This window comes from Phalacrocorax carbo, chromosome 9, assembly GCF_963921805.1.
Source record: "Phalacrocorax carbo chromosome 9, bPhaCar2.1, whole genome shotgun sequence".
Lineage (NCBI taxonomy): Eukaryota > Metazoa > Chordata > Aves > Suliformes > Phalacrocoracidae > Phalacrocorax > Phalacrocorax carbo.
The window spans coordinates 26,196,431-26,221,222 of NC_087521.1; the positions used below are offsets into that span (position 1 = coordinate 26,196,431).

At 40.3% G+C, this 24,792-nt stretch overlaps 1 protein-coding gene across 2 annotated transcripts in view; it reads left to right on the forward strand.

The window, feature by feature from the left end:
* DYNC1H1 (dynein cytoplasmic 1 heavy chain 1) overlaps window positions 1–17,564 on the forward strand; it is a 45,502-nt gene extending 27,938 nt beyond the window's left edge. The window contains exons 47-78 of one of the 2 annotated variants that reach the window (XM_064460785.1): window positions 66–280; window positions 367–571; window positions 713–886; window positions 983–1,102; window positions 1,233–1,353; window positions 1,980–2,175; window positions 2,829–2,946; window positions 3,897–4,112; window positions 4,670–4,882; window positions 5,070–5,197; window positions 5,613–5,766; window positions 6,568–6,714; window positions 6,796–6,946; window positions 7,153–7,406; window positions 7,578–7,712; window positions 7,812–7,906; window positions 7,997–8,171; window positions 8,996–9,068; window positions 10,170–10,330; window positions 10,605–10,716; window positions 10,796–10,856; window positions 11,245–11,368; window positions 11,711–11,824; window positions 12,100–12,270; window positions 12,471–12,688; window positions 12,893–12,996; window positions 13,387–13,598; window positions 14,459–14,612; window positions 15,399–15,541; window positions 15,935–16,103; window positions 16,459–16,586; window positions 17,185–17,564. In XM_064460785.1, the coding sequence (XP_064316855.1) occupies window positions 66–280; window positions 367–571; window positions 713–886; window positions 983–1,102; window positions 1,233–1,353; window positions 1,980–2,175; window positions 2,829–2,946; window positions 3,897–4,112; window positions 4,670–4,882; window positions 5,070–5,197; window positions 5,613–5,766; window positions 6,568–6,714; window positions 6,796–6,946; window positions 7,153–7,406; window positions 7,578–7,712; window positions 7,812–7,906; window positions 7,997–8,171; window positions 8,996–9,068; window positions 10,170–10,330; window positions 10,605–10,716; window positions 10,796–10,856; window positions 11,245–11,368; window positions 11,711–11,824; window positions 12,100–12,270; window positions 12,471–12,688; window positions 12,893–12,996; window positions 13,387–13,598; window positions 14,459–14,612; window positions 15,399–15,541; window positions 15,935–16,103; window positions 16,459–16,586; window positions 17,185–17,313 (4,890 nt within the window). In that variant the 3' untranslated portion in view covers window positions 17,314–17,564. Of the gene's footprint in view, window positions 1–65; window positions 281–366; window positions 572–712; window positions 887–982; window positions 1,103–1,232; window positions 1,354–1,979; window positions 2,176–2,828; window positions 2,947–3,896; window positions 4,113–4,669; window positions 4,883–5,069; window positions 5,198–5,612; window positions 5,767–6,567; window positions 6,715–6,795; window positions 6,947–7,152; window positions 7,407–7,577; window positions 7,713–7,811; window positions 7,907–7,996; window positions 8,172–8,992; window positions 9,069–10,169; window positions 10,331–10,604; window positions 10,717–10,795; window positions 10,857–11,244; window positions 11,369–11,710; window positions 11,825–12,099; window positions 12,271–12,470; window positions 12,689–12,892; window positions 12,997–13,386; window positions 13,599–14,458; window positions 14,613–15,398; window positions 15,542–15,934; window positions 16,104–16,458; window positions 16,587–17,184 lie in introns of both variants that reach the window. The other variant, XM_064460784.1, reaches the window with a different exon arrangement.
* The last annotated feature ends 7,228 nt before the right edge of the window (window positions 17,565–24,792 follow it).

Consider the following 24,792-nt stretch of genomic DNA (forward strand, 5'->3'; position numbering starts at 1 on the left):
TTAAGTAAATACTTAAAGCAACTTTTTACAGCTATAAGCTACAACAAAACTATCTTTTGAATTAGGTTCCTGGTCTCTTTGAAGGAGATGAATATGCCACCCTCATGACTCAGTGTAAAGAAGGAGCACAGAAGGAAGGTTTAATGTTAGATTCACATGAAGAACTCTACAAATGGTTCACCAGCCAAGTTATTCGCAATCTCCATGTTGTGTTCACTATGAATCCATCTTCTGAGGGCCTGAAGGACAGGGCAGCTACCTCCCCTGCACTTTTCAACAGGTAATTGCTGAATATTCCAACGTGCATTACAAATACCATTAAAACAGTACTTTTGGGGAAGTCTTCTCAAATGCTTTATATTACAGGTGTGTCTTGAACTGGTTTGGAGACTGGTCAACTGAGGCACTGTACCAAGTTGGCAAAGAGTTCACAAGCAAAATGGATCTTGAGAAACCAAATTATATTGTGCCTGATTACATGCCAGTTGTGTATGATAAGCTACCACAGCCACCATCACACAGGGAAGCTATTGTTAATAGTTGTGTGTTTGTTCATCAGACTCTCCATCAGGTATGTTTTTATTACGTTGTTTAACTCGTGTTCATCTCTAGGCCACAGTATCATGTGCCAGTTTCCAAAAAAGTATGGTCTTTGTGGCATTTGAATAGGTTTAAAACCAACACGTAATCTGCAATTCCTTCTTCCCTAAAGGCCAATGCTCGTCTGGCAAAACGAGGAGGTAGAACCATGGCAATCACACCACGCCACTATTTAGACTTCATCAACCATTATGCCAACTTGTTCAATGAGAAGCGGAGTGAATTGGAGGAACAGCAAATGCACTTGAATGTTGGCCTTAGGAAAATCAAGGAAACTGTTGATCAGGTACATATCTTTAAAACTTTGCCCTTTATAAGGCTGGAGTGATTAAATAGACCCCTATGCTTAATCTGAATTCTCCCATCCCACAATCTATCTCAGGTGGAAGAATTGCGGCGTGACCTAAGAATAAAGAGTCAGGAGCTGGAAGTGAAGAATGCAGCAGCCAATGACAAGTTGAAAAAGATGGTGAAAGATCAACAGGAAGCTGAGAAGAAGAAGGTAAAAATCCTTGTTAAATCTCTGTGCATAGTAAATACCTTTATTTACAAAGCAGAGCCTGCAGAGAAAGTACTGGAAAAGTTCAGCTTCTAAAAAGCAGTATTTTGTCTGTGAATATTCCTCCTCCTAGGTCATGAGCCAGGAGATTCAGGAACAGCTGCACAAGCAGCAGGAGGTCATTGCAGACAAGCAGATGAGTGTGAAAGAAGATCTTGACAAGGTGGAGCCTGCTGTCATTGAAGCTCAGAATGGTATGTTGGCACCTGAAGTGATCACACGATGGGATTGGATCTAAAATGAGGTCTAGGGGAATGCGTTTTGGTGCAGCCTGAGTTGGTCCTGTCTAACGAAAGTGCAGGCTCTTAGCATGTTGCTGGACAGTGTTGAAGAAATTCCTAATCTTTGAGCTCTGATTTTTGTGCTGTTTATAGTACTGACCTGATACTTGATACTGCTTTTATGGCTTGTGGCTTCATTTCTGGCAAGCCAGCTCTATTTGTTTATATAGTCTATATATTAATAAAGAAACGTCATAATCAGAAAGACCACTGATGCCTTATTACTGCATAGGCAGCATACAATCAAGCTGTCCATTCATGAATTGGATAGAGGAGTCATTGCTTATAACAAAGCTTTAAGTGAATCATTTTTAGGCAGCAGAATAAGTTGCCTGTGGCCATTTGGCAGGTTAACATTCACAAAAGTTTATCAAGTTATGCAGTCGTTTGAATGTTATCCACTAGAATCTGCTTCTCTAATAATCTCAAATTGCTTTTGAGACTCTTGAAACATTTTCACTAATCCAAGGTACTTTAACAGACGTTGACTGTTCATTTTCTTCCCAATCAACTTTAATCATCTTTCTTGCACTGGGTAGCCGTGAAGTCGATAAAGAAACAGCATCTGGTAGAGGTCCGTTCTATGGCTAATCCACCTGCGGCAGTGAAGCTAGCACTGGAGTCCATCTGCCTGCTACTGGGTGAAAGTACAACTGACTGGAAACAAATACGTTCCATCATCATGAGAGAGAATTTCATTCCAACCATTGTTAATTTCTCTGCTGAGGAGATAAGGTAAAGTGCAAGTGTGAATTATTTATGTGAATAAACTATTCACAAAGATATAGAAGGTCTTAACTGGACTTTTCTCTGTGTAATTGCTTTAGTAGCACTTGACATCTTGTGAGACTAATTTAACTCCTGCATGTAATGAATGTGTAGGTGGTACAGGAAACAGACTACTAAAGCAAAGGTGTATCATGTGAACTGGGACAAAATAGCTGCTGGTGAGTAATTTCAAGGCATGGTTGCAAAGCAGTGTGTTGCTGTCTAAAGCCACATTATTAGCTGAAAGCTTTTATGCAGCAATAACAGATGAGGTTGCTGAGGGCTTTATCCAGGCTGACCTCCTAGCCGGCTCAGAATCTAAGCAGGAGGTCACACTAGAGTCCTCCAGAATTCTCTTCCAACCCCAGGTTTTTCTGAGTAGAGTTAAGCAATTTGTGAGTGGCTAATCCTAAAAGATTGTTAAATGCTGTTTGTCACCTGTAAACTGTGATTTCTGAAACGACATCTTGAACTAATTAAAACATCTCAGCTACCAGTCAGCAAAACTGCTAGGAAATGTTCATGTCAACTGTGGAAGGCAGGCCAGGTAAAGAGATACTACTGAATGTGTGCTGACGTACAGTGTACTCATGCTATCTCTAAAAACTCTTCTCTTGCAGTGATGCCATCCGGGAGAAGATGAAGAAAAACTACCTGTCGAATCCAAGTTACAACTATGAAATTGTAAACAGAGCATCGTTGGCCTGTGGGCCTATGGTGAAATGGGCAATTGCACAGGTAAAGTTTGTACTGTGGGAAAGCGAACGCAAGGTGAAAAGAGTGAGCCCAAAGGCATATAACAGTGTCTGAAGGCTCTGAATCTGTCTCTGTACTGATTTATTCAAATCAGTATTCAGAGAAATCAGAGAATTCAGATGAATGCTTTTGGGCCCTGTAGTACTGTGCCAGAGAACGAACGGCCAGTTGTGGTATAGCTTTTGCACCAAGAAAATTTAGGTAAACAATAGCTGATCTTTTCTGTACGTAGTGTCATTCTACAGGACAATACAGTTCTCAGCTAGAAAATGCAATGCAATCCTCTTAATGAAACTTAGTCTCTGTCTTGCTTCAGAGTGGGGCACGCTCACAGGCAGCTCTGCTAAGTGCTTTTAGGCAGAATTCTAAATACTTGACTAGTTTCCTAAAGGAATAGGCTTTTGGGGAAGATACAGCCAGACCTAGATATCCAAGGATGGTTTCAATTGCCTGTTGGTGTTCAATACAGTAGTATCCTTGACTTGTTAAAGCTATGAATGGCGTGATGTGTGGAGATTGTTTAGCTTGAATCTTGCCTATCCTAATTGTTCTGTGGCTTGGCTATATTCAGTTCTTCACAGAAAGGCAGATTAGCTCGGTACTGGCATTGATACTCAGTCAAGTATTTATGCAAAACAGTGCTGTACACTACTTTAGTGTGTTCTCAACCTTTCAGATGACTTTCTGTAAGTCTTCAGAGCAGTAAAAGGATCTTGCAAAAAGTAGTTACTTTTGTGTCTCGGCTTGGTTTAACTAGAGTCCTAGAGATTGATAAACAATCTTAAGTTTCTGTTAAGTAGCTATTAATTCTTATACAGGTTGCAAGTACCTAAGCTTGAAAAGATGCAATTGATAGTGTATACCTGAATGCTGTGGTTCTTGTTAACACATATGATTTTAGAAAGTATAAAGGGCCTGTTTACTGTTTACAGCTGAACTACGCTGATATGTTGAAAAGAGTAGAACCTCTACGCAACGAACTGCAGAAGCTGGAGGATGATGCCAAAGACAACCAGCAGAAAGCAAATGAAGTAGAGCAAATGATTCGTGATCTTGAGGCCAGTATTGCCCGTTACAAAGAAGAATATGCAGTACTGATTTCGGAGGCTCAAGCTATTAAGGCAGATTTGGCTGCTGTAGAAGCAAAAGTAAGACTTTTATATATCAGTAATTTTCAGTTCTTTAATCTTCGACAGGCGGAAATTGAACCATTCTTCAAACTTGTGAGCAGACTTAGTTGCTTCCTTGTACAGTGCATCCGAGTTGTCTGTTTCATCCCTGGATCTCACAGACTGCTTAAGCTACTGAAACCTGGCTGGAGTTAGAAATACCAAGTCATGTTGCCAGTTGATTAATGAGGCAATTCACATAAGGCTTAAAATAGGTAGGAAGCCTTTGGAAAGAGGCATGGGTGTAGTGTAATTGTAATGTTTTAACTAGACTTTACTGGGGGAGGGATTCCCAGTTATTTGATCTAATTATTAGCATGTCACTACTATGCCAGTATTTACACTTCTAAATTCTTCCAAATAACAGTTGAATACCAACATAAGATATTAACACTGAAGTGAAGAAACAAAAAACTTAATTTCATTCTGAGCCTTTAAATTTCATCTGGGCCTTGAGTCAATAAAAGTGGCCCCAGAGTCATTTAATACTATCGCAATTCATCATGTAAAGAGACTACTTCACTGCTTATTTCTAGGTAAACCGTAGCACAGCTCTTCTGAAGAGTCTTTCTGCTGAACGTGAAAGATGGGAAAAGACAAGTGAAACTTTCAAGAACCAGATGTCCACTATTGCAGGAGACTGCTTACTTTCAGGAGCTTTTATTGCCTATGCTGGCTACTTTGATCAGCAGATGCGTCAGAATCTGTTCACTACGTGGTCTCACCATCTGCAGCAAGCAAATATCCAGGTAAAGATATAGTCATGACAAGTTAACCTTAAGTCTATTTACTGCAACAGTTAAAGAAGTTTTAAGATTGCTAAGTAGAGAATGGAGCTATTGGAAAAAAATACCTTGCAGGGCTGCATTTACTCAAAATGTCTTCAGCTGGTTGGAGAATCTCTAGTCAAATACTAACTGTATGTATTTCTTGCAGTTCCGTACAGACATTGCAAGGACAGAGTACCTTTCCAATGCAGATGAGCGGCTTCGCTGGCAAGCAAGTTCTCTACCTGCAGACGACCTGTGCACTGAGAATGCCATCATGCTCAAGCGGTTTAATAGGTATTTCATTCAAAGATGTAGAATTCTAAAGCAACATTCTCAGAGTAGGCTCGGTTTTGCACCTGTCAAAGAATCACAGTAACTCTTTCAAAGCACTGTTTCACTGTTGTGAGAGCTTCTGATGTTTGTAAAATCTTCTCAACCACATGCGAAACTGTTGTTAATCTTTGCTTGCCTTTTTTGTTATTTTAACAGCTAAGCATAAGTTAGCTTGAACTGAAGCTATTCTGTCGTCCAAATACAAACTTACCTTTCAAAACTGAATTGAACTAAGTCATTGAACCTGGCCAACTTATTCCTTCAATATGCAAGCTTTTAGAGTTGAGACTAATAACGCAGCCTAAATTCATAAAACTGCTTAGAGGCTGTCGGTAGTCAAAACCCAAATAATGAAAGTGTTTTATTACTAACTTAGGTATCCATTGATCATCGATCCCTCCGGGCAAGCTACAGAGTTTATAATGAACGAATACAAAGACCGTAAGATAACTCGTACTAGTTTCTTGGATGACGCTTTCAGGAAGAATTTGGAAAGCGCCTTGAGATTTGGTAACCCACTTCTGGTACAGGTTAGTTGCATGATCACGTAGAAACTATTAAAAATTCTTGAATTCTGTCCTGTGTACTAGAAAAGATTGCAATTGTGCTGTTAGTAAGATGCAAACAACTTTGCTTGTTAAATTATGGTTTGAAAATAAACTCTAGTACTGAGTGATAGATAATGTGAGGTATTAGTCCTGAAAAAAATATGATTAGTAACATACAGAGTCAAAAGAAGGTCTTTCCTTTTTCCACTATTTTAAGATTAAATGCTTTTATTTTCAAATGATCTTTCTTTACTTCCACTCTATAAAATGACTTTCAGCCTGTCTATTCCTTCATTCCCATGTGCTATCTCTCGTCGTAGGTAATAGCACCTAATATGGCTAGTTACCTAGATTTAAATCTATTCTGAGTAGCAAGAACTTTCAGTAACACAAAGAAACAGGGAACTGTAGGTATAGTTGACTTTCACTTGAGATGAATCTAGTTTTCATTTCTTACTATGGAGATGGGAAAAAAAAGGATTAGATCCCAGGTGAGATCAGTAACTGTTGCTTGTGCTGCTTAGAACAGGACTTATTATGCATTACAACTAACACAGCAATAATACTCCCCTACTGAGATTTTGTGTGGTAGTAGCCTAAACTCTGTGTAGTAAACTCTAAGCTTGTGAAGCTCAACTAAAAATCTGAAGTGGAAATACCTTCTGATCTGTATTCTAAACCAACTGCAAATTGATTGCTACCAGAGCTCTAAACCCCAGTTGTATTAGGATTTTTAGCTTGACATGTAAGAAAAAGAATCTCTCAACATATCTCTGCTTCTAGGATGTGGAGAGCTATGATCCAGTTCTGAATCCTGTTCTCAATCGTGAAGTCCGGAGAACTGGAGGCAGAGTTCTAATTACTCTGGGAGACCAAGATATTGATTTGTCACCATCCTTCGTTATCTTCCTCTCCACCAGAGATCCAACAGTAAGTAAAACAAAAGGCTGTCCTCTTTGTGGAAATGGTATGTCAGAGAGCTGAGAAAGTTGTTCATGTTTGCTGCGATAGGTTGAATTCCCACCGGACCTCTGCTCTCGTGTTACATTTGTGAACTTCACAGTAACTCGCAGCAGCTTACAGAGCCAGTGTCTGAATGAAGTCCTGAAAGCTGAAAGACCAGATGTTGATGAAAAACGCTCTGACCTCCTCAAGCTTCAGGGTATGCTTACCAAAATTTAAGTAACTCCCTCCTGTTCTAAAAATATATTGTGCTTTTACTGTAGCTTTAGAAATATGCAGTGAAATACCCTTATAGCTGATACTTTTGCTTTTCAGGATGTCCAATGTCAAAGTGTACACAATTCCTATAATTCTTAAAAACTAACACATCTCTAAAATATGTAACCTAATTTTTCTTCTAATTAGGTGAATTTCAGCTGCGCTTGCGTCAGTTAGAAAAATCCCTACTACAAGCACTTAATGAAGTGAAGGGACGTATTCTGGATGATGACACCATCATTACTACTCTTGAGAACCTGAAGAAGGAAGCAGCAGAGGTCACCAGAAAAGTAGAAGAGACTGATATTGTCATGCAAGAAGTCGAGACTGTTTCTCAGCAGTACTTGCCTCTTTCTACAGCGTGCAGCAGTATCTACTTTACTATGGAGTCACTGAAACAGGTAGGATGAGTCCTCCTTCCTACCAGAAACTTCATGTATTTACTGTTCAAAGCTAAATAGGCGCTGCCTAATTCCAGCCCTGGCTGCTGTATTGCAGTCTGGTAGGCATAAGCCATTGACTATCAAACTGCAGGACTTGAGAGGGAGAAAAAACAAACTCTTGTCTTTCAGATACATTTCCTGTACCAGTATTCTCTCCAGTTTTTCTTGGACATCTATCACAACGTCTTGTATGAGAACCCAAATCTGAAGGGAATTACAGACCATACTCAGCGGCTCTCAATCATCACAAAGGATCTCTTTCAGGTTCAATTTTTTTAATTAGTAAATGTAATTCTTTAATCATTTTTGAAGGGTTAGAAGTCAAGGCTTCTTATGCTACTAACTTCACTGTTCTGTTGTTAGGTGGCTTTCAATAGAGTGGCACGTGGCATGCTGCATCAAGATCATATCACATTTGCTATGTTGCTGGCCCGAATTAAGCTGAAAGGCACTATTGGGTAAACATTTGTTTTCTCACTTAACTGTAGCTGAAAAAGGGAGGCATGTCTTGAAGGCACCTAGCTAAATCTCTTTTTCCTTAACATCAGGGAGCCTACATACGATGCAGAATTCCAGCATTTCTTGAGAGGGAAGGAGATTGTACTAAACACTGCATCTCTCCCAAAAATTAATGGTTTGTCTGTAGAGCAAACAGAAGCAATGATGAGGTTGAGCTGCCTTCCTGCATTTAAGGACCTTGTTTCAAAAGTTCAAGCTGATGAGGTAAGTGTTGGCTAGGGTTTGCTTCTGCACTGAACTACCTGGTAAAGCTTTTTAGGTGTCTGCTTTAAGAGCTTCATGCTTCCAAGTAAGCTCTCCTAGTATAAGAAGGGAAGTCTTACAGATTGTTGTAGTTGTTGTGGAAATGAACATTCTTCATTTATAATCAAGATATGAAATTTGAGTTGTAAATGCCAGCATTGTTCATCACTCGGCCTTGGAAACAACTGCACCATTCATTTAACTTTGCAGTCAGCTTTGGTTCCTGTGGTAGCAGAAAGCATGATACTGCATGTCTTTTACTGTACCACTATTGTGTGATAACTGCACTAGAGGTGAGCAGCCCTGGTCATAGATAACATTGTTATGGAGGGCTCTTGGACGTTACTATTTAAAATAAATCTGTGTAGTGCTCAGCTGCTGAACACTTTGCTCCTTTTCATTACTTAAGTGTTCTAATATATCTGTGTCCTGACTGTGAAACTGTATGTTCCAAAATATACCCATTAAATGGGAAGAATCTTACAAACATGTGCATTTCATTGTTTAAACATTTAGCTACTTAACAGAATTTTTGAAGATCTGTTTGCAAATTTAAAGCTAGTAGAGCCTGGACAGTACCAACTTCAACCCTACCCTAGCAATCTTTGTTGCCTACTGAAAGTTGGTACGTAGCTGAACACTTCTGCAGTACATTAAATTCTAGGTTTTAAGGTTGAGCTTGAACATCTCTGTTGCACCATGAACAGGACCTGCCCCTTGCGGCAGATTTTTTGATGCCGTGAAACTCCATTTCAAGTTTTTTGCATTTTCTTTCAATATAGCAGTTTTGTATCTGGCTGGATAGCAGCTCACCAGAGCAGACTGTACCATACCTTTGGACTGAAGAAAAACCTGCAAGTAAGTTGAATTGCACTATTGTCCACAGCAGTCTTACTATACTGATTTTAATCTAAGTAGAATTACTACAATTTTAAAGCAATTCTAAAGTAGAACTGTAAATTGGACCTTACTGCCTGGGAAAATCACAACATTGTGGTTGTGAAACAACCTCTAGTCTAGTTGTTTTGTTTTGTCATGAGGTTTTTTTGTTGTTGGGTTGGGTTTGGTTGGTTTTTTCTTAAACCCAAACTTTTTTAAGCAATAGTCACTACGCTTGGTTCCTGCACCTTAACCTGGCATCTGGTCTTCCACTGATGATGAAATGTACCTCCACAATTCCATTAGACTGCATAATAGTTTGGATTAACCTTAGTCCTTGCAAGTCTGGAGGCAGCTCAGTGCTCTAAAAAGCCCCAAGACACAGCTTTTCTGAGGACTGGGCTGGTTTACTAGAATGCTTCCTCCTGTGGTTGTATCTAAGCATGAACTCTTAATTCTTGCTGCACTAGTTGTTAGTGCTAATTTGGTAAGAGTTAGAACTTAAGGATAACTGTTGCCCTTCAGCTCCTCCCCGTCTGAAAGGTAAGGTTAGGAAGTGTTTGCCATCTGTGATCATTCAGGGCTCATTCCTGTAGGTGGCTTCTAAATTAAGGATTCTAAGCTTGTATTTACTAGCTACCATAAAGCTGCTTGACCATTAACTGAAGCAACTCTAGGTTATCTATCCCATCTGTGCTAGACACGTATACAATAAATTCAAAATCTAACAGAGCGGCAGATTATTGAATGAGTGAGAAGATGTGAAGAGATCTGTTGTCCCTGGAAATTAAAATCACTTCATGGCAATACGTCTACACTGTAGATTTTGTAAACCAGTAGCATTTCAATAGAACCCAAAAGCATCTTGTCATGGTAGGCTTTTAAAAGGGCTCACAACATGAGCAATTAGAATACAAGAATTTCATGAATATGTTGCAACAGATCTTTTAAAGGTATAATTAGCTCTCTAAATACCTGGTATTCAGAACAAGATGGGAAAAATTGAATGGAGAATTGAAAAGAGGAAGGTGTTGAGGATGGTTTTCTTACCTGCCCATTAATTGTGTCTCCCCTTTTCAGGTCCTATTGGACAGGCCATTCATCGCTTGCTTCTGATCCAGGCCTTCCGTCCAGATCGTTTGTTGGCAATGGCACATACCTTTGTTTCAACAAATCTTGGAGAGTCTTTCATGTCCATTATGGAGCAACCTTTAGATCTGACACACATCGTAGATACAGAGGTAACCAGCTTGTTTTTGAGAGGCTAAAATTCTGAGGTAACGCTCGATGCCACCTTGCATGAGTTCCATAGTGAGTAAAGCTATCCACCAGAGCATTTCTTCAAACACCTTTCTCCCCAAAGTATGAAGAATGGATTGTTTTCCCATTCATTAATATAAAACTAAGAGTAGCGTAATGTCTTTAGCTGGCCAGACGGAAGAAAAACTGAGCTTACTGCATTCTTGTATTCATGTAGTGACCGATTCATATCCTTTTAAACTTCTCGGACAACAGGTGAAACCTAATACCCCTGTGCTGATGTGTTCAGTGCCTGGCTATGATGCCAGCGGTCATGTGGAAGACCTTGCAGCTGAGCAGAACACACAGATTACTTCTATTGCTATTGGTAAGAACATACACTATTTCATCATTTAAGCATAAATCAAATTGTTAGCGGAAAGCTTCAGCAACCTTCTGTCTTTTAGGTTCTGCTGAAGGTTTTAACCAAGCAGATAAAGCAATAAACACAGCAGTGAAATCTGGAAGGTAAGTTCTGTCTCCTTTTTAGCTAGAATACTGCCCAGTAGAAAGGTAAATGGCAGGGGAGAGGGGAATAATCTATTGGCTAAATAGGGAAAACTGGTTAAAAAACATTCAGACTATCTCTGAGCTAACATTTGTGATTACTTAAGCACAGCTGTTCACAACTTATATTTGTTTGAAATATTTTCAAGGTAAGGAGGTCATGTCTGCAAAGCAGAGAAGTTAGCCCATTTACAGTATACGGTAACTGATTCTATGTAGAAGACAGGTTTTAAAGAGGGAAGAAAATCGGTAGCATCACTGTCATATTCTGTTACTCTTTATGGTGATTGTAGCCAGGATCCATAAGCTGTACACTAAAAAGCACTTGTTCTTTTTCAAAACTTCACAGATGGGTAATGCTGAAGAATGTCCACCTGGCTCCTGGCTGGCTCATGCAACTAGAAAAGAAGCTACATTCCCTACAACCCCATGCTTGCTTCAGACTCTTCCTTACCATGGAGATCAATCCAAAGGTAACATTGATGTGAAATTTGATGCTCTGGTAGAATAACTGTCTTGCAGAGCCAAGAGTGCTACCCAGGGAAGGTTTTCTCGTTACTGCCTTTCTGCATTAAAGAAGGAGGAGAATACAAGCTTGTCAGGGTAGTTACTAGCCTTGGTTTCTGATAATTTAAGTGTAGCTGAAAATTTCATACTGTTCCTTTTGCTGCTTCCCCTACCCTTCCAAAGAAAGGCAGGACATCACTGTGTGTGCTCACAATGAGGTTTTGAACGTAATGCAAACTGTGTTGTTGGAGGGATTTAACTTAGTGAAGGCTAAAGGAGTTGGATTTTAAGTTATTGATCTTTTCTAGGTGCCAGTGAATTTGTTACGTGCTGGCCGAATTTTCGTGTTTGAACCTCCTCCTGGTGTGAAGGCAAACATGCTGAGGACTTTCAGTAGCATTCCAGTTTCTAGAATGTGCAAGGTAAGGCTGCAGCTTATGTGGGTGAAAGGAAATGTCAGAATATGTTTGTTAAAATCTTACCTTAGAAAAAGATGATAAAACTTCAGCTTCTAAGATGTACATAGAATGTTTTGTTCTCACAGAAGTAAAGTAGTAGTTGCTCCTTCTGTTGGTAGAGCGTATTCAGTTTTGGTAGCAATCTAGCATTAAATCTGATCTTTTCTAGTCTTTTTACAAGTTTTGATCATCAGTTCACTTGCATAATAAGCGTATTTTTTTCACTCTCCACTTCCTAGTCTCCAAATGAGCGTGCTCGTTTATATTTCCTCCTTGCCTGGTTCCATGCCATTATCCAAGAGCGTTTGCGCTACGCTCCATTGGGTTGGTCCAAGAAGTATGAATTTGGAGAATCTGATCTGAGATCTGCCTGTGACACTGTAGACACATGGCTGGATGATACAGCAAAGGCAAGTAGCTTTGTATACTTAATACTTAGATTATTTAAGATCTTCAGTGAGGCGTTCTCTTCTGGAAATGTTTAGTAAGTTAGATGAGTAGGCTCAAATAACCTGTTGGCAATTGAACTCAGTTCTTGAATTTAATTCCTCTATCAGAAGACAGGTGAAAAGGATTGTTTCCTGCTAACTACACTGCATTTTATTTATAGGGCCGCCAAAACATCTCACCTGATAAAATCCCCTGGTCTGCATTAAAGACACTGATGGCGCAGTCTATCTATGGAGGTCGCATCGATAATGAATTTGATCAACGTTTGTTAAACACTTTCTTGGAACGTCTATTCACTACTTTGAGTTTTGATAGTGAATTCAAACTGGCTTGCAAAGTTGATGGGCACAAAGATATTCAGATGCCAGATGGAATCAGGTATCATTTTTCCCTTATCCTGACCTGTATACACAACTTCTTTTTTTTTTTTTTTTTTTTTTTTTAAATTAAAAACCAAACAAACCTAACCTGTATCTCTGTGTTGGAATGTAGCTGTGTGTAAATGTTTGTCTTGGGCAAAGAATTACGTTCCCTTTCTAATAGGGGAAGCCTTCTAATGAATATTAAAACTCTGAATTGCAGGCGTGAAGAATTTGTCCAGTGGGTTGAGATGCTGCCAGATACACAAACGCCATCATGGCTGGGCCTGCCAAATAATGCAGAGAAAGTTCTTCTCACCACACAAGGTAAAATCAGAAGTCTAACAATGTCTCACAAAGATTACCAGAGCACCGTTTTAACTAAAAAGCAGGAGGTAATTATAAATCCTGCTGGAGAATTGATAGTTTTCCCTTCCTCCCTCAACGTAGTTGGTTTAAATTCTGCAAGGTAAGACACTCAAGTGGTCCAAAAACTGGCCAGAAGCTTGTGAATTAAACATTCAGTCTTCCAGTTGTCAAGTTCCCATCTTGGTTCTGGAAGGCTTTATTGTCAGCTCTGGAGCCACCTACAGCTAGGCAGTGCTGTATCTTAGGCCTGGACTAGGGAAAAAGAAAAGTCCTGGTTCTCACATGTAGAAGAATGTTTTTGTCTTTTTGCTACTGCCTCTCTGACTGGCAGCATATCTTCTGTTTTAGGCATAGATATGATCAGTAAAATGCTGAAAATGCAGATGCTAGAGGATGAGGATGATCTAGCTTATGCAGAAACTGAGAAGAAGACAAGAACTGATTCTACATCAGATGGTCGCCCAGCCTGGATGAGAACACTGCATACCACAGCCTCTAACTGGCTTCACCTTATCCCCCAAACTCTAAACCATCTGAAGCGAACTGTGGAAAACATTAAGGTAAGAACTAAGTTTTGTCTAGCATGGGCAAAGGGAGTGCTTTGGAACAAGTGCATTGTGATTTGCAGGTACTGATGAAACTGTAGGGGGGGACAATGGAACCCGTATCAATGCTGATTCTGACTGTCATAGCTATGTAATGCCCTGCTGGGTTTCTTGAAATGCTCTTAAAAGTTGGTTTATGTGTTCCGGGGATTATTTGAAGAAATACAACGGCAAACTGTCTATCAAGGGTACCAATTCTGAAGCTTCTCTGTGATCAGGTAGCAAGAAACAAGTGCTTCCTGTTGCATTTCTAGCACACTGACTGCTACTTACGATATGACCTTTAGAGCCAGTGCACATTAATTACTGCTGAAATGTAGTGATGGTTAGAGAGGGGAGATATGGCAGCAGCTTCTGCTAACTGGGAACAGAAATTGAAAGAGCTGGAGGAAGCTTTTGAAATCTGGACAGTAGTACCCTAAGCTCTAACTCAGGAATAAGTTTCCCAGCTGAATATACCCACAATTGCCTAACTGCTTCTAAATACTTAGTCTGGGATAGCAGGTGAGAACTTTTTGTTGCTGATTAAAAGAAAGCCAGAGTTGATTGGAAGGAGCTGCAGTGGGCAGTCTGCGTTAATTGTTCAGCTAAGACTTCTACTCTCTTGCTTCTCGAAGGGAGAGGAGATTGTTGGTTGTAGAACAGTCTCTGCAATCACCTTCTGCTCAATAGACTGCATTTTCATGTTTAATGCTTGTAGTCACGGTGTCACTGGTCCATCCATCCACAATTTGGGGGTTGCTTTTTGTAGCACTTTACCAGCAAGAATCTTTAAATTTGATCTGCAACCTACTTTTCAATGTTTTGACAATTAGGATCCTTTGTTCCGATTCTTTGAGAGAGAGGTGAAAATGGGAGCTAAGCTGCTTCAAGATGTTCGTCAGGACCTTGCAGATGTGGTTCAAGTGTGTGAAGGAAAAAAGAAACAAACCAACTATTTGCGTACGCTTATAAATGAACTGGTGAAAGGTATGGTAATTCAGATTAGCATCTCCCAGTGCTCTCTTTGCCTCTTACACTCTAAGTTGGACGCTATTATGCTCAGCAGCTTAAAAAAAATTGCAGAAAAATTGGGATTGACTTTACCATTTGACACAAGCAATACTTCCAAGTCAAGCATAAAATTCCAGTTGGTTTGCTTTGGGATTTCAAGTTGAGGTAGCAAATATTAGGCTTTTTTATACAGTTGATATCAGCAGCTTAATTTCTAAGCTGAAATCTTTCTCAGTTCTTTCAGTCTCTGAATTGTTATGGAACAAAGTTATTTATACCACAAAGTGAGTAATAATTGCTCCTGTAAAATCTAGAAAATATTTAAGTTTTCTAAACTTCTGTTTCAAGCTGTGGAATTTTCACGGACATCCTACCTAGTAATACCTGAAGGTCTGCTGTCTGCTTTGAACAAAAGTATTTCCTAAAACACAGATACTTGACCTCTCAGTTTTTTCCTAAAGAACTCAAATCTTCATGAAAACTGGAAGATCAGTTATGGCAGTATATAGCTGCGTGTAACTCAAGTTGCTGTTGAAGGGTTTCTGTAACTGGATGGCCTTTTCAAAGAATGCTAGGCCTGGAGGCCATTTGCTTTGTAATCTTTGAAAATGCTTTCACTTACTGAGTAGCCTTTTAAGATAGAGGCTGATATCCTGGTCCGAGTCTTAAATGGCTGATTGGGAGAAAAAGTGAAGTGTCAAAATAGTGTGTAATTCCAACTTGTATGCAAACAAAACTTAATTTTGATCACTTTTTTCATAGGTATTTTGCCTCGTAGCTGGTCTCATTACACAGTGCCAGCTGGTATGACTGTTATTCAGTGGGTGTCTGACTTCAGTGAGCGCATTAAACAGCTGCAGAATATTTCCCAGGCAGCTGCTTCTGGTGGAGCAAAAGAACTAAAGGTATTTTATGCTGACTTTTTTCTAGAGGTTATATCTAATTCAGGTGGAGCTGTGTAACTACTTCATGGAGTCTTCACATCAAGACTTCTAAATAGTTCCTCAGGCAAAACAACTTCAGTCAATGTTCTCTTGAAATGTGCTTTTAAATAGTAGTGTCTCCTGATCTCAAAATGATGGGGCTTAGCAGGATAACTGCTCACACAGGTTAGAGGGAAACTTACTATTTTAGAATGACAGAAGATGTAGCCCTAGAGCAAAAAGCAGTTTAGCAGTTACACAGTGTTCCAGTAGCAGCAGGAAAATTTTATTGTAACTAGATTGCTGAAGTAATATCTATGATAATCATGAATACTGCAGCTGATTTTTTTTAATCTCTGTCCATCCCCCAAATAGAACATCCACGTGTGTCTTGGTGGCCTGTTTGTACCTGAGGCGTATATTACTGCTACAAGACAATACGTTGCCCAGGCAAACAGCTGGTCCCTTGAAGAACTCTGTCTTGAGGTCAATGTTACAACTACACAGAATGCAGTACTGGATGCGTGCAGTTTTGGAGTGACAGGTAAACTTCCTAGAAGGAAGGAGGTCCTTTCTCTAAAATACTTATAGCCCATTTATTACCAGAAGTTGCTGAATCAGATGAAGACAGCGTATCATTGCAAAAGTCAATACACACTTTCTGAAGTTGTTTAAAGATTGGTTTGATATTAGTAGGGAAGTATTTATAATGCTAATCTCAAGAGTCAGGTCAGATATATTTAAGTGGTATCGGATAGTGTATCTGCTACAACCTCTTTATTTTGCAGTATGAAATACTTCTAAATTAGTGGACTTAAACAGCCCTTAAATGGTACACAGGGAGACAATCTTTGGATGTATGAAAGCTCTTAAACTCTAAATTGTATTTCACTTTACAGGCCTGAAGCTTCAGGGAGCTACATGCAGTAACAACAAGCTGTCGCTTTCGAATGCTATTTCAACTGTACTGCCCATTACACAGCTTCGCTGGATCAAGCAGACAAATGCTGATAAAAAAGCAAATGTTGTAAGTACTGATAGAAATAATTTTAAGAAGAACTCTGATAATTAGATCTACCTAGTCATTTTTTTCCTGAAGCTTTATGGATACTTTTATCAGGAACCACAAATCAAAATGTTCTTTTCTAATATTCTCAGTGTCAGTTGGTACCTAAATTCTGGGCTAACGGCAAACAGGCCTAGTGTTAACTAGGTCTTTCCTTTGTAGTTACAGAATCACACAGGTTGGAAGGGACCTCAGGGATCATCTAGTCCAACCTTTCTAGGAGGAGCACAGTCTACACAAGACGGCCCAGCACTCTGTCCAACTTGTATCCGTTCCCCTTGTCCTCCCCATGTGACTCCTTGTAGAGGATGTAGTTAAATAAGAAGGAGAAGCGTCCAAAACTATAGGTATACATTAAAGTTTTGGCCTGAACAGCATTAGTAAAGAAGGCTGTGCTTCAGGTGAATTTATTAGGCCTGGTTTTTTTCCTCATATTTGGGGTATTGAGTTATCTGAGACTAAATTCCCATCTCATATATACCATGTAGTATTATAGAAACTTATTATTCTCTTCAGCTACCTTACCTAACTCCACTTCTATATTCATGTTTTTCCCCAGGTTACTTTACCAGTTTATCTAAACTTCACTCGTGCTGATCTGATTTTCACGGTTGATTTCGAAATAGCTACCAAGGAAGACCCTCGCAGCTTCTATGAACGTGGTGTTGCAGTTCTCTGCACTGAGTGAAAATATTTGTTTCAACTGGTAATCTTATAATTGTCAGTCTTCTACGTAGTATTCACCCGTACTTTTGTAACCTAGTTAGGTTAGGTTGTCAGGTGGATTTGTGCTAAGTTGACTAGAAAGAAGGGGGCGGTGCACTGGAAAGCTGGTAGGATAGATGTCTTTGAAGGAAAATTGGATGAGATTTTTAGATGGTTAGTGGTAGATGTGGTATTTGATGGTTCATGTTATATTAAATAAAATCTATAGCAACACTTTTGACTCTATTTCTGGAAAATTAATTCTTATGTTGATTGGGGGCGGGGGTATGGAAAAACTATCTATGATCTTTTCAGAGAATAACAAGTAATGAGTCAGTATTCAAGCATGTTGTTGACCTTCATACAGCTCACTCAGCAGCTGGTTCGGCTAACCTCCAGTCACAAAAACCTTGGAATCTAAGTCTTCAGTGCAGTAAGACACAAAGCCTGACATTTATCTGCAATGACATCTGATAACATTGCATGAATTATTTGCAATGAACTGGCTCTTCCTTGAAGTAACCTGTTTTTACACAGCTGCTGAGATGCATTCAGAAGCTAGAGTGTCCTAAACAGGACTTTCTTGTCCTGTTGACCCACAGGGCTTCTTTTTCTTGAGCTGGTGTTAGCTCTAGTTTCATGTCTCATTAAGGCCAGAAGGATACATTTAAATGCTTAAACAAGGCATTACAATCTTACTCCAAAGCCTCACATGTCGCCAAATTAGGGGAGCTGAGAGTTCCTGCTAATTGCTTGGGTTGCTGTAATGGTTTGGGTCTTTGCCTGCTTTCTCTGATCCTAAGTTCATTGGGCGAGAATTTCTGCCCTTCTGCCCAACCTATCAGAATAACTGTCCTTTCTTTAACAGTGGCTAATGTTAGGTGTTCAAAGATGCATACGAAGAATACAGGTGCATAGGTTTCAATCTCAAAACGGAAATCTCAGGAGCTCCTTCCTTCCAGTGATTTTCTCCTATGAAAGCAGTGACTTTCTAAACCTGCATCAGCTCTAATATTTTTTCTGTAATAAGTGATTCTACAGTACAGACCTGTGCCAAGAGGAAGATTTGTTACCTCAGCCTGCCTCACATGCTTGTTTCAGTTAATGCCTACTAGTTACTAAAATAGAGAATTTCTGCTGTCTGCCCTCTCCATACTGTTTTGTAGCTCCTATAGTTAATTGCCGTAGGTTGAACTGTCCTGGCTGGTTTTATTCCCTTATAAAGAATGAATCTCAGACCAGCGCATCATCTCATCTCTCTCTGCTTCTTGTAGTTCTCATCCAATTTTGATGAACAGAGCTGGGAACTACATGTATCATCCAAGCTTGGCAGAGCATGGGAAGCTAGAAAAGTCCTTGACTAGTACAAGCACTACCCAGCAAAAACTAAAACATTGGTGTGTTATCAACATTATTTTCATACTAAGTCCGAAACACAGCACTATGCCAGCTGCAGTGAAGAAAAATTAACTCTTTCCCAGCTAAAACCATGACAAACCATAATATCCTTGTTCTGCTTCAGCTTCTCTGAGTTACTTTCCTTTCCAGCACTAGATATTAGTATTTGGAATTTATACTGTCACTTTCTCCAGCATCATCTAAAACATCATACAGTAATGAAACAGACCTCCTGCCTATAGCAGTGTGCTCTGGGTACCAGTTGTAGTGTGAAGTATTAGCTAAAATACAAGTTCTAGCTATTAGCAGCTCAGCTGAACATCCACCTTTCACCTACTGCCTTTTGTGTGTCGCTCAGCACCTGGGCTGTGGTACCAGCTTACTATAAAAATCTTCAGTTAAACTAGTTCCACCTGTTAGCAAGTATTAATGATGAGATCAAGATGGTCTTAAATATTCTTGAAGTAGCTAGAGCTCCCCAAACTATTCAATTCTTTATATGTTAATTCAGGCCCAATACAGAAGTTAACAAAAGGTACATTTTCAGTTCAGAAGTTAACCCACAGTTGAAGTCTCATAACTGAATAAGCAGACCTTGAATGTCTGAGTAAACACCATCCTATGTCTCTTACCCTTCAACTTATTTATCTCTTGATGTTCCTGTACTATTTTTCCTAGTGGATTATTTATTTCACTATGCTGTGTTAAACAACTGGTTAAGTGAAATCCTCACTGGACAAGCTTATGGTTCTTGGCTGCAGTTTTAAAGTCAGTAGTTCAGTTTTACTTCACCTCAGAGGAGGTGGTTGAAGACCACTCAGCAGACAGCTAGGATGTAGAAGGTAATGACTTCCCTGACATGGGGCTGGAGGGCTTGGCTGCATCACAATTTCATATTTTTGAAGCCTTTTTATGCATCTTAGTTCTAGAGAGATGTGTGGCCTAGTTGCAGTACACACAAATCTAGAGATGTGCAGGAGGTTGTTTTTGCAGTTAGTTTTACAGCTGTCTTTATGGAGTTGAGGACTCTGTATTCACTGTAAATGGCCCCAGCTGCAGCATTCTTTGCTGTTGGGGCAGGCACTGTAGCCTGTGGCTTTGGGCAAAGGCCTCCAAATCTTATAGTTCTTACAGCTTTGTTTCCATGATGATTAAAAATATCTCTGTATCTCCAGATGGAGGATAAGGGAGAAGGCAAACTTGCTTTTTTAAAAAAATATGCAGACATTAGCAGACGCGTGTAAGGGTAGAAGTGAAATAGTATTTTGAGTGGCTTTCCACCTTATGAAAGAAACTGCAAATGAAAAATGTCTGCCAGTCATACCAAGTTAATGCTTTCACAAGTAGTTGGTACCAACATATTTCAAGCCATCATTATTCTTTTATAGATAGTAGTTCCCCTTCCACGTAAATGGACTACCCAGACTCTAAAGGCGATAAAAGAAACTACCACACAGGAGAGGGAGATCAGAGAGATACAGTGTTTGCTGATTAACTGGCCTCCCATCTGCGTGCACCACTTCTGCAGCTCATAAGGGGTGGTTCTCACTAAGGAAGAAGAATTCTTTCAGCTTGTGTGTTCAGCTTCATATTGTAAATTCTCAACTGGCAGGTAGGCTGACACTGTGTACCTAAAACATTGTTCAAAACAGGTGGGAACACGTAAAGTACAGCACAATCAACTTCCTCCTCTTTGAGGATAAAAAAAGCTAGATGGCCTTTAGTTGCATTCAGTTCAACTTAATGCAGTTCAGTTGTTCATAGCCAGACCTGTAAGGTCATTCACTGTACACCTCTTTCCCTCCTCATGCAGTAGGTCAGGCAGGTGAAGTGCCAAACACCGACGGGAGGCAGGTGTGAGGTAAGCTACAGCTATTGAAAACTAATTGCAACCATTCTTCCCTCCCTCCTTAAACCCATGTAACACTTTTTTGAAATGACACTGAAACTGAGCAGGTGCTTCCCAGTACTAGACATAGGAGTGAGGCCAGGGCTTCAGGAGGCCCCAGGCATAAAGCTCAGCTGTGATTCTGTGGACATGGCTTAGCTAGTTTTCATTTGAATTGCCACATAAGCTTGTTTAGTTGATGCTATCTTTTCAGGTGGATCTCAAAGCCTGCAGTATACAGTGCAGCTGCATTTGTAACAGGCTTGAGCTAGCTTACATAAAGCTCGTTGAGTGCAGGTACCATCCATGAAAGAAATCTCTACCAGTTTCATTCTTCAGAAAAATAAATAATTGGAGAAACTGTTTATACCTCAGATTAAGTTGCACGGAATTTCTTTCTTCTTAGTTTTTCACTAACACCCTCTGGAATGGAGATCACTTGTTTTCTTTTAATTAGGGGCTGTTTGGCCATTGTGCCACCACAGTCAGCTGCTAGTATGGGTTGTGGAGCACTGTTACCTGGGCTTGCAAGGAGATCTGCAGAAGCTGAAGGGTTACCACTCATCAGTAAGGAATGGTCAGGTGTCAGCCACATGGAGACAAATGCTTCTGTGGCTCTAGTCAGAAGCCTGTTGCAGTCATCTGAACTCAGGAAATCTTTCTCTTGGCTAGGAAGTTCCCAGAGTGCTTTAGAGTCACTTACTGTCTGAATTTCACTGACTTTGTTTTCTGGGCAGAGCCAGTCCGCAGGTTTAGGGAAGGACACTTCATCTTCTGAAGTATCAGCATCCTCCAAAGCCATTGCTTTTGAGGCACTGTTCACCCATGGTGCAGCTTTCATACTATTTAAAGAATTCAAGCTACAGTCAGAATGAGCAGATGCATCTTCTGAATCACCATCATAAGGATCTAAAAACTAAAATAAAGGTCTCTCTAAATATGGTGGATGCTTATTTCTCCTTAAAAATATACAAAAGACAACATACAGTAAGCTTTAAAACCACTTACAACGAAAGTCACAGGTTTACTATGGAAGTTTTTCTGTTTATCCCCACGCTCCCACCTGTATTTTAATGTTTGGATGCTACACTGAGCACAAGGCTACTGACTAATAATCAAACCTACTTGCAGTCCCCTGAAGTCCCCTGCTTTCCCGAGTCCTCCAGCACGTGGGCTAGGCATGACCTATGTAAGAGAAGTTGACATAAGTTTATAAAGCACCTTCCTATAATTACTGATCAAAGTAAGTGAAAATGCAACAGAAGAGGAAGCCAGATTTTCCCCTTGCTAAAAGGCAGTAAAAAGTGTATCTCAGTCCAACTTTCAAGGGCCCAGTAAAGTCAGCCTAAAACAGAGGGACTGAGGGGAGCTATGGTAAGTCTTATGGCACTTAAAACATTGCTATAAAGAGAACAATGAGTGATCGTATACCTTACCACTAGAAAAGTAAACCAAATCCACATTTAACTAATAGTAGATGAGATACAGAGTTGAGAGCTTCCCTCCCACTCAGATCTCTTGTTGTTCTTTTACATAGGGATGATCTGAAATCCTTCCTCGTTAGTTGGATTACAAATTTGCTGTCCCTTGGAGAGTTCTGTAGCTAACACAGTCAAACCAAGTCCTTTCAGTCAGTCTCAATATTGCTGCTGTAACACTGACTTTTCAAGCGTCTTTTCACCATGTGGTTAAACATGGACTTTTCCAGACCTGGACCAAGAACTTTCTTCATTAATTTATGCTTGAGAAGCACATCATTCTGAAATAGTGCTTATAGTCTGGGTCTATTTTAAATAATAATAATAATTTAAAAAGCAGCCATGTAGGAAGACTCCCTTTTAAAAGCAAGCCATCAGTACAAAGTGGTCACAAAAAGGGGAAAAAAGTTGACTGCCAAGAAACTGCTCCTTTAGAATGATTCATCACAGCTGCTCAGAGAACAAGCTGCCAGTCATTGCTGTGCCTGCGTTCAGTGGGGAAGGAGGTGGGTCTGAGCACAGCTGATGCTAAGCAGGGCTTGGCAAACCCAGACTTGTCACAAGAGGAACTGAAGGAGGAGCTGAAGTCCAAGCCCACTGGCGACTGTGTTCTCATGCTAGTTCAAGGACACAGACACATCCCCACAAAGCTGGTGGGTAGCGCTGGGCAATGAAGAAAAGCAGCTTCTGCTTCTCCAAAGAGCCCAGAAATCCCCCAGCCTGGCACTTGCTTCAGCACCCTCAGTGAGAGCAACCGGCTCCTTGTCCAGGCTGGCACCTTTCAAGCCCCTCTTCCAGCCAGCCTTTTTACACAGAAATTAAGTATTTAGTTCTCCACTCCAGAATCAGGTCCTTTTTCATCAACATTAAACTCACTGGTTTGACAGAACAATGCTCAGGAAGTTACCAAATATTCATAAGTAACTGCCACAGCAACAGAGCTGCTCTCTTAATCTTCTCCCAGATAAACAGTCAGAAAGTAGAGGTTCTCCACCCAGAGCTGTAGAAATCCCACTGGGCCAGGGCTACTGAAAGTTAACTGCCAGAAACAACCCAGTTCAGCTGTAAGCAGAGAAGTGCTTATGCTACATTTATCTACTTAAAACACTCACTTTCCTGCCTCATCCCCTCAGAATCAATTTTGCTAAAATTCATAACAGTTGTAAGGAAAAGCCTGGTGGAAGGAACAGTGCTGGGTTTGGGGGTGATGGGGCTTTCCCCCCCCTTCCTTTTACAGTCACAAAACCAGCAACCATGCCTTAGACTCTCCCTATCGAGACTGAAGGAAGAGGGAATCTCATCAAAATGCTTCAGAGTCAGTTCTCACCTCTGTGCTGGATTCAGACTCAGACTCCGTACTTGACTCTACTACGCACTTCTGCTGCAGAGGAGGAAAGGAAAGAAATGCTACTCAAAGCAGAAGTTACTGCAGCTTCAGGTTGAAGCTGAAGTTCTAGTACAAACTGCAGATGCTGTATTTCTCCAAAGCTTTCCCATCTGAAGCCAGCTTGTCCTTCCAAATATCCTACGTTTGTGGTGCTGGTTCAGTGTGCAAGTGAGACATAGGGGAAAACAGAAGTCTTCCCACCCCATCCACCAAAAAATTACAATGGGAAGCTATCCAGAACATGCCTTGCATTTGCTGGGAACAGTAATTCCAGGTCTGTACATAACTTTCCAAAATGTTTTTTGATTTGCACTGAAGTTTTCTTTGTTTCTTTGCTTTTGGTGGACCTACATCTCAGAAATATAACTACAGATAAATGTCTGAAAATATATCCTCATTTTTTCTGAAGCTCTTGCTACAGAGACCTTACAAACAACTAGCTCCTTTATTCCCCAGGGGGTAGCACAGGAGTGGAATAGCTTCCTCCCTCCCTTTTTGTTTCTTTGCAGGTGACAACATTTGAATTAATCCATTCACACCTGTTCTTCATGCATTTTTTTGCAGCACAGCTCGCAGCACTATCAGGCTAATGACAAAGCAACTTACACGTTCTAAATTATATTTTAATAGGAAGACAGAGGAGCAGCAATTAGAAAAAAGTTACCATGTATTTACGTGCCAGTCTTTCTATGTAGTCTGGGCTTTTAACAGAATCCTTCATTTCCTGAGCATCTACTAAAACAGGCAGAGGGTAGGAAAGCACATTAGAAAAATATCTTCTCATAGATAAATTTCCCAGACATGGTAACTCCCTTTGTGCTAGAAAGGTTGGTCAGTCCTTCACAAAGCCTGTGTTAAGTTTGCAATCAAAGGCACCTTTTGTTTAAAAACAAACATGAGGAAGCTACTGTCTTCTACCAAAACAACGACTTGATTCACTGGTCTTTCATGCAGCATGAGAAAAATACAAATTTTTGTTTCAAAAAGAAGCTTATGCTCTGTAAAGTGGATTTTTTTCCCTCTTTTTTTCTTTTTAAAGGCACTACAAGTATTCTGAACCGTCAAAGAGGTATTTGTACTCAAGACATCAAGACAGACTAGAGGAGGACAAATGCAAAGCCATGTGGAGAGTCAGCCCTCCTGCCCTGGCATTCAGCATACATTCCCCGCACAGCACCCCCCCACACACCACACACCCCCCCAAGAGGGCTCTCGTTGCAGGGCAGTCCCTTCTCCCCATACCCTCCATGGGCTGCCCAGCCCCACGCCTCTTCCTCCACCACTGTCTCTTCTCAGCTGAGGCCATCCTGC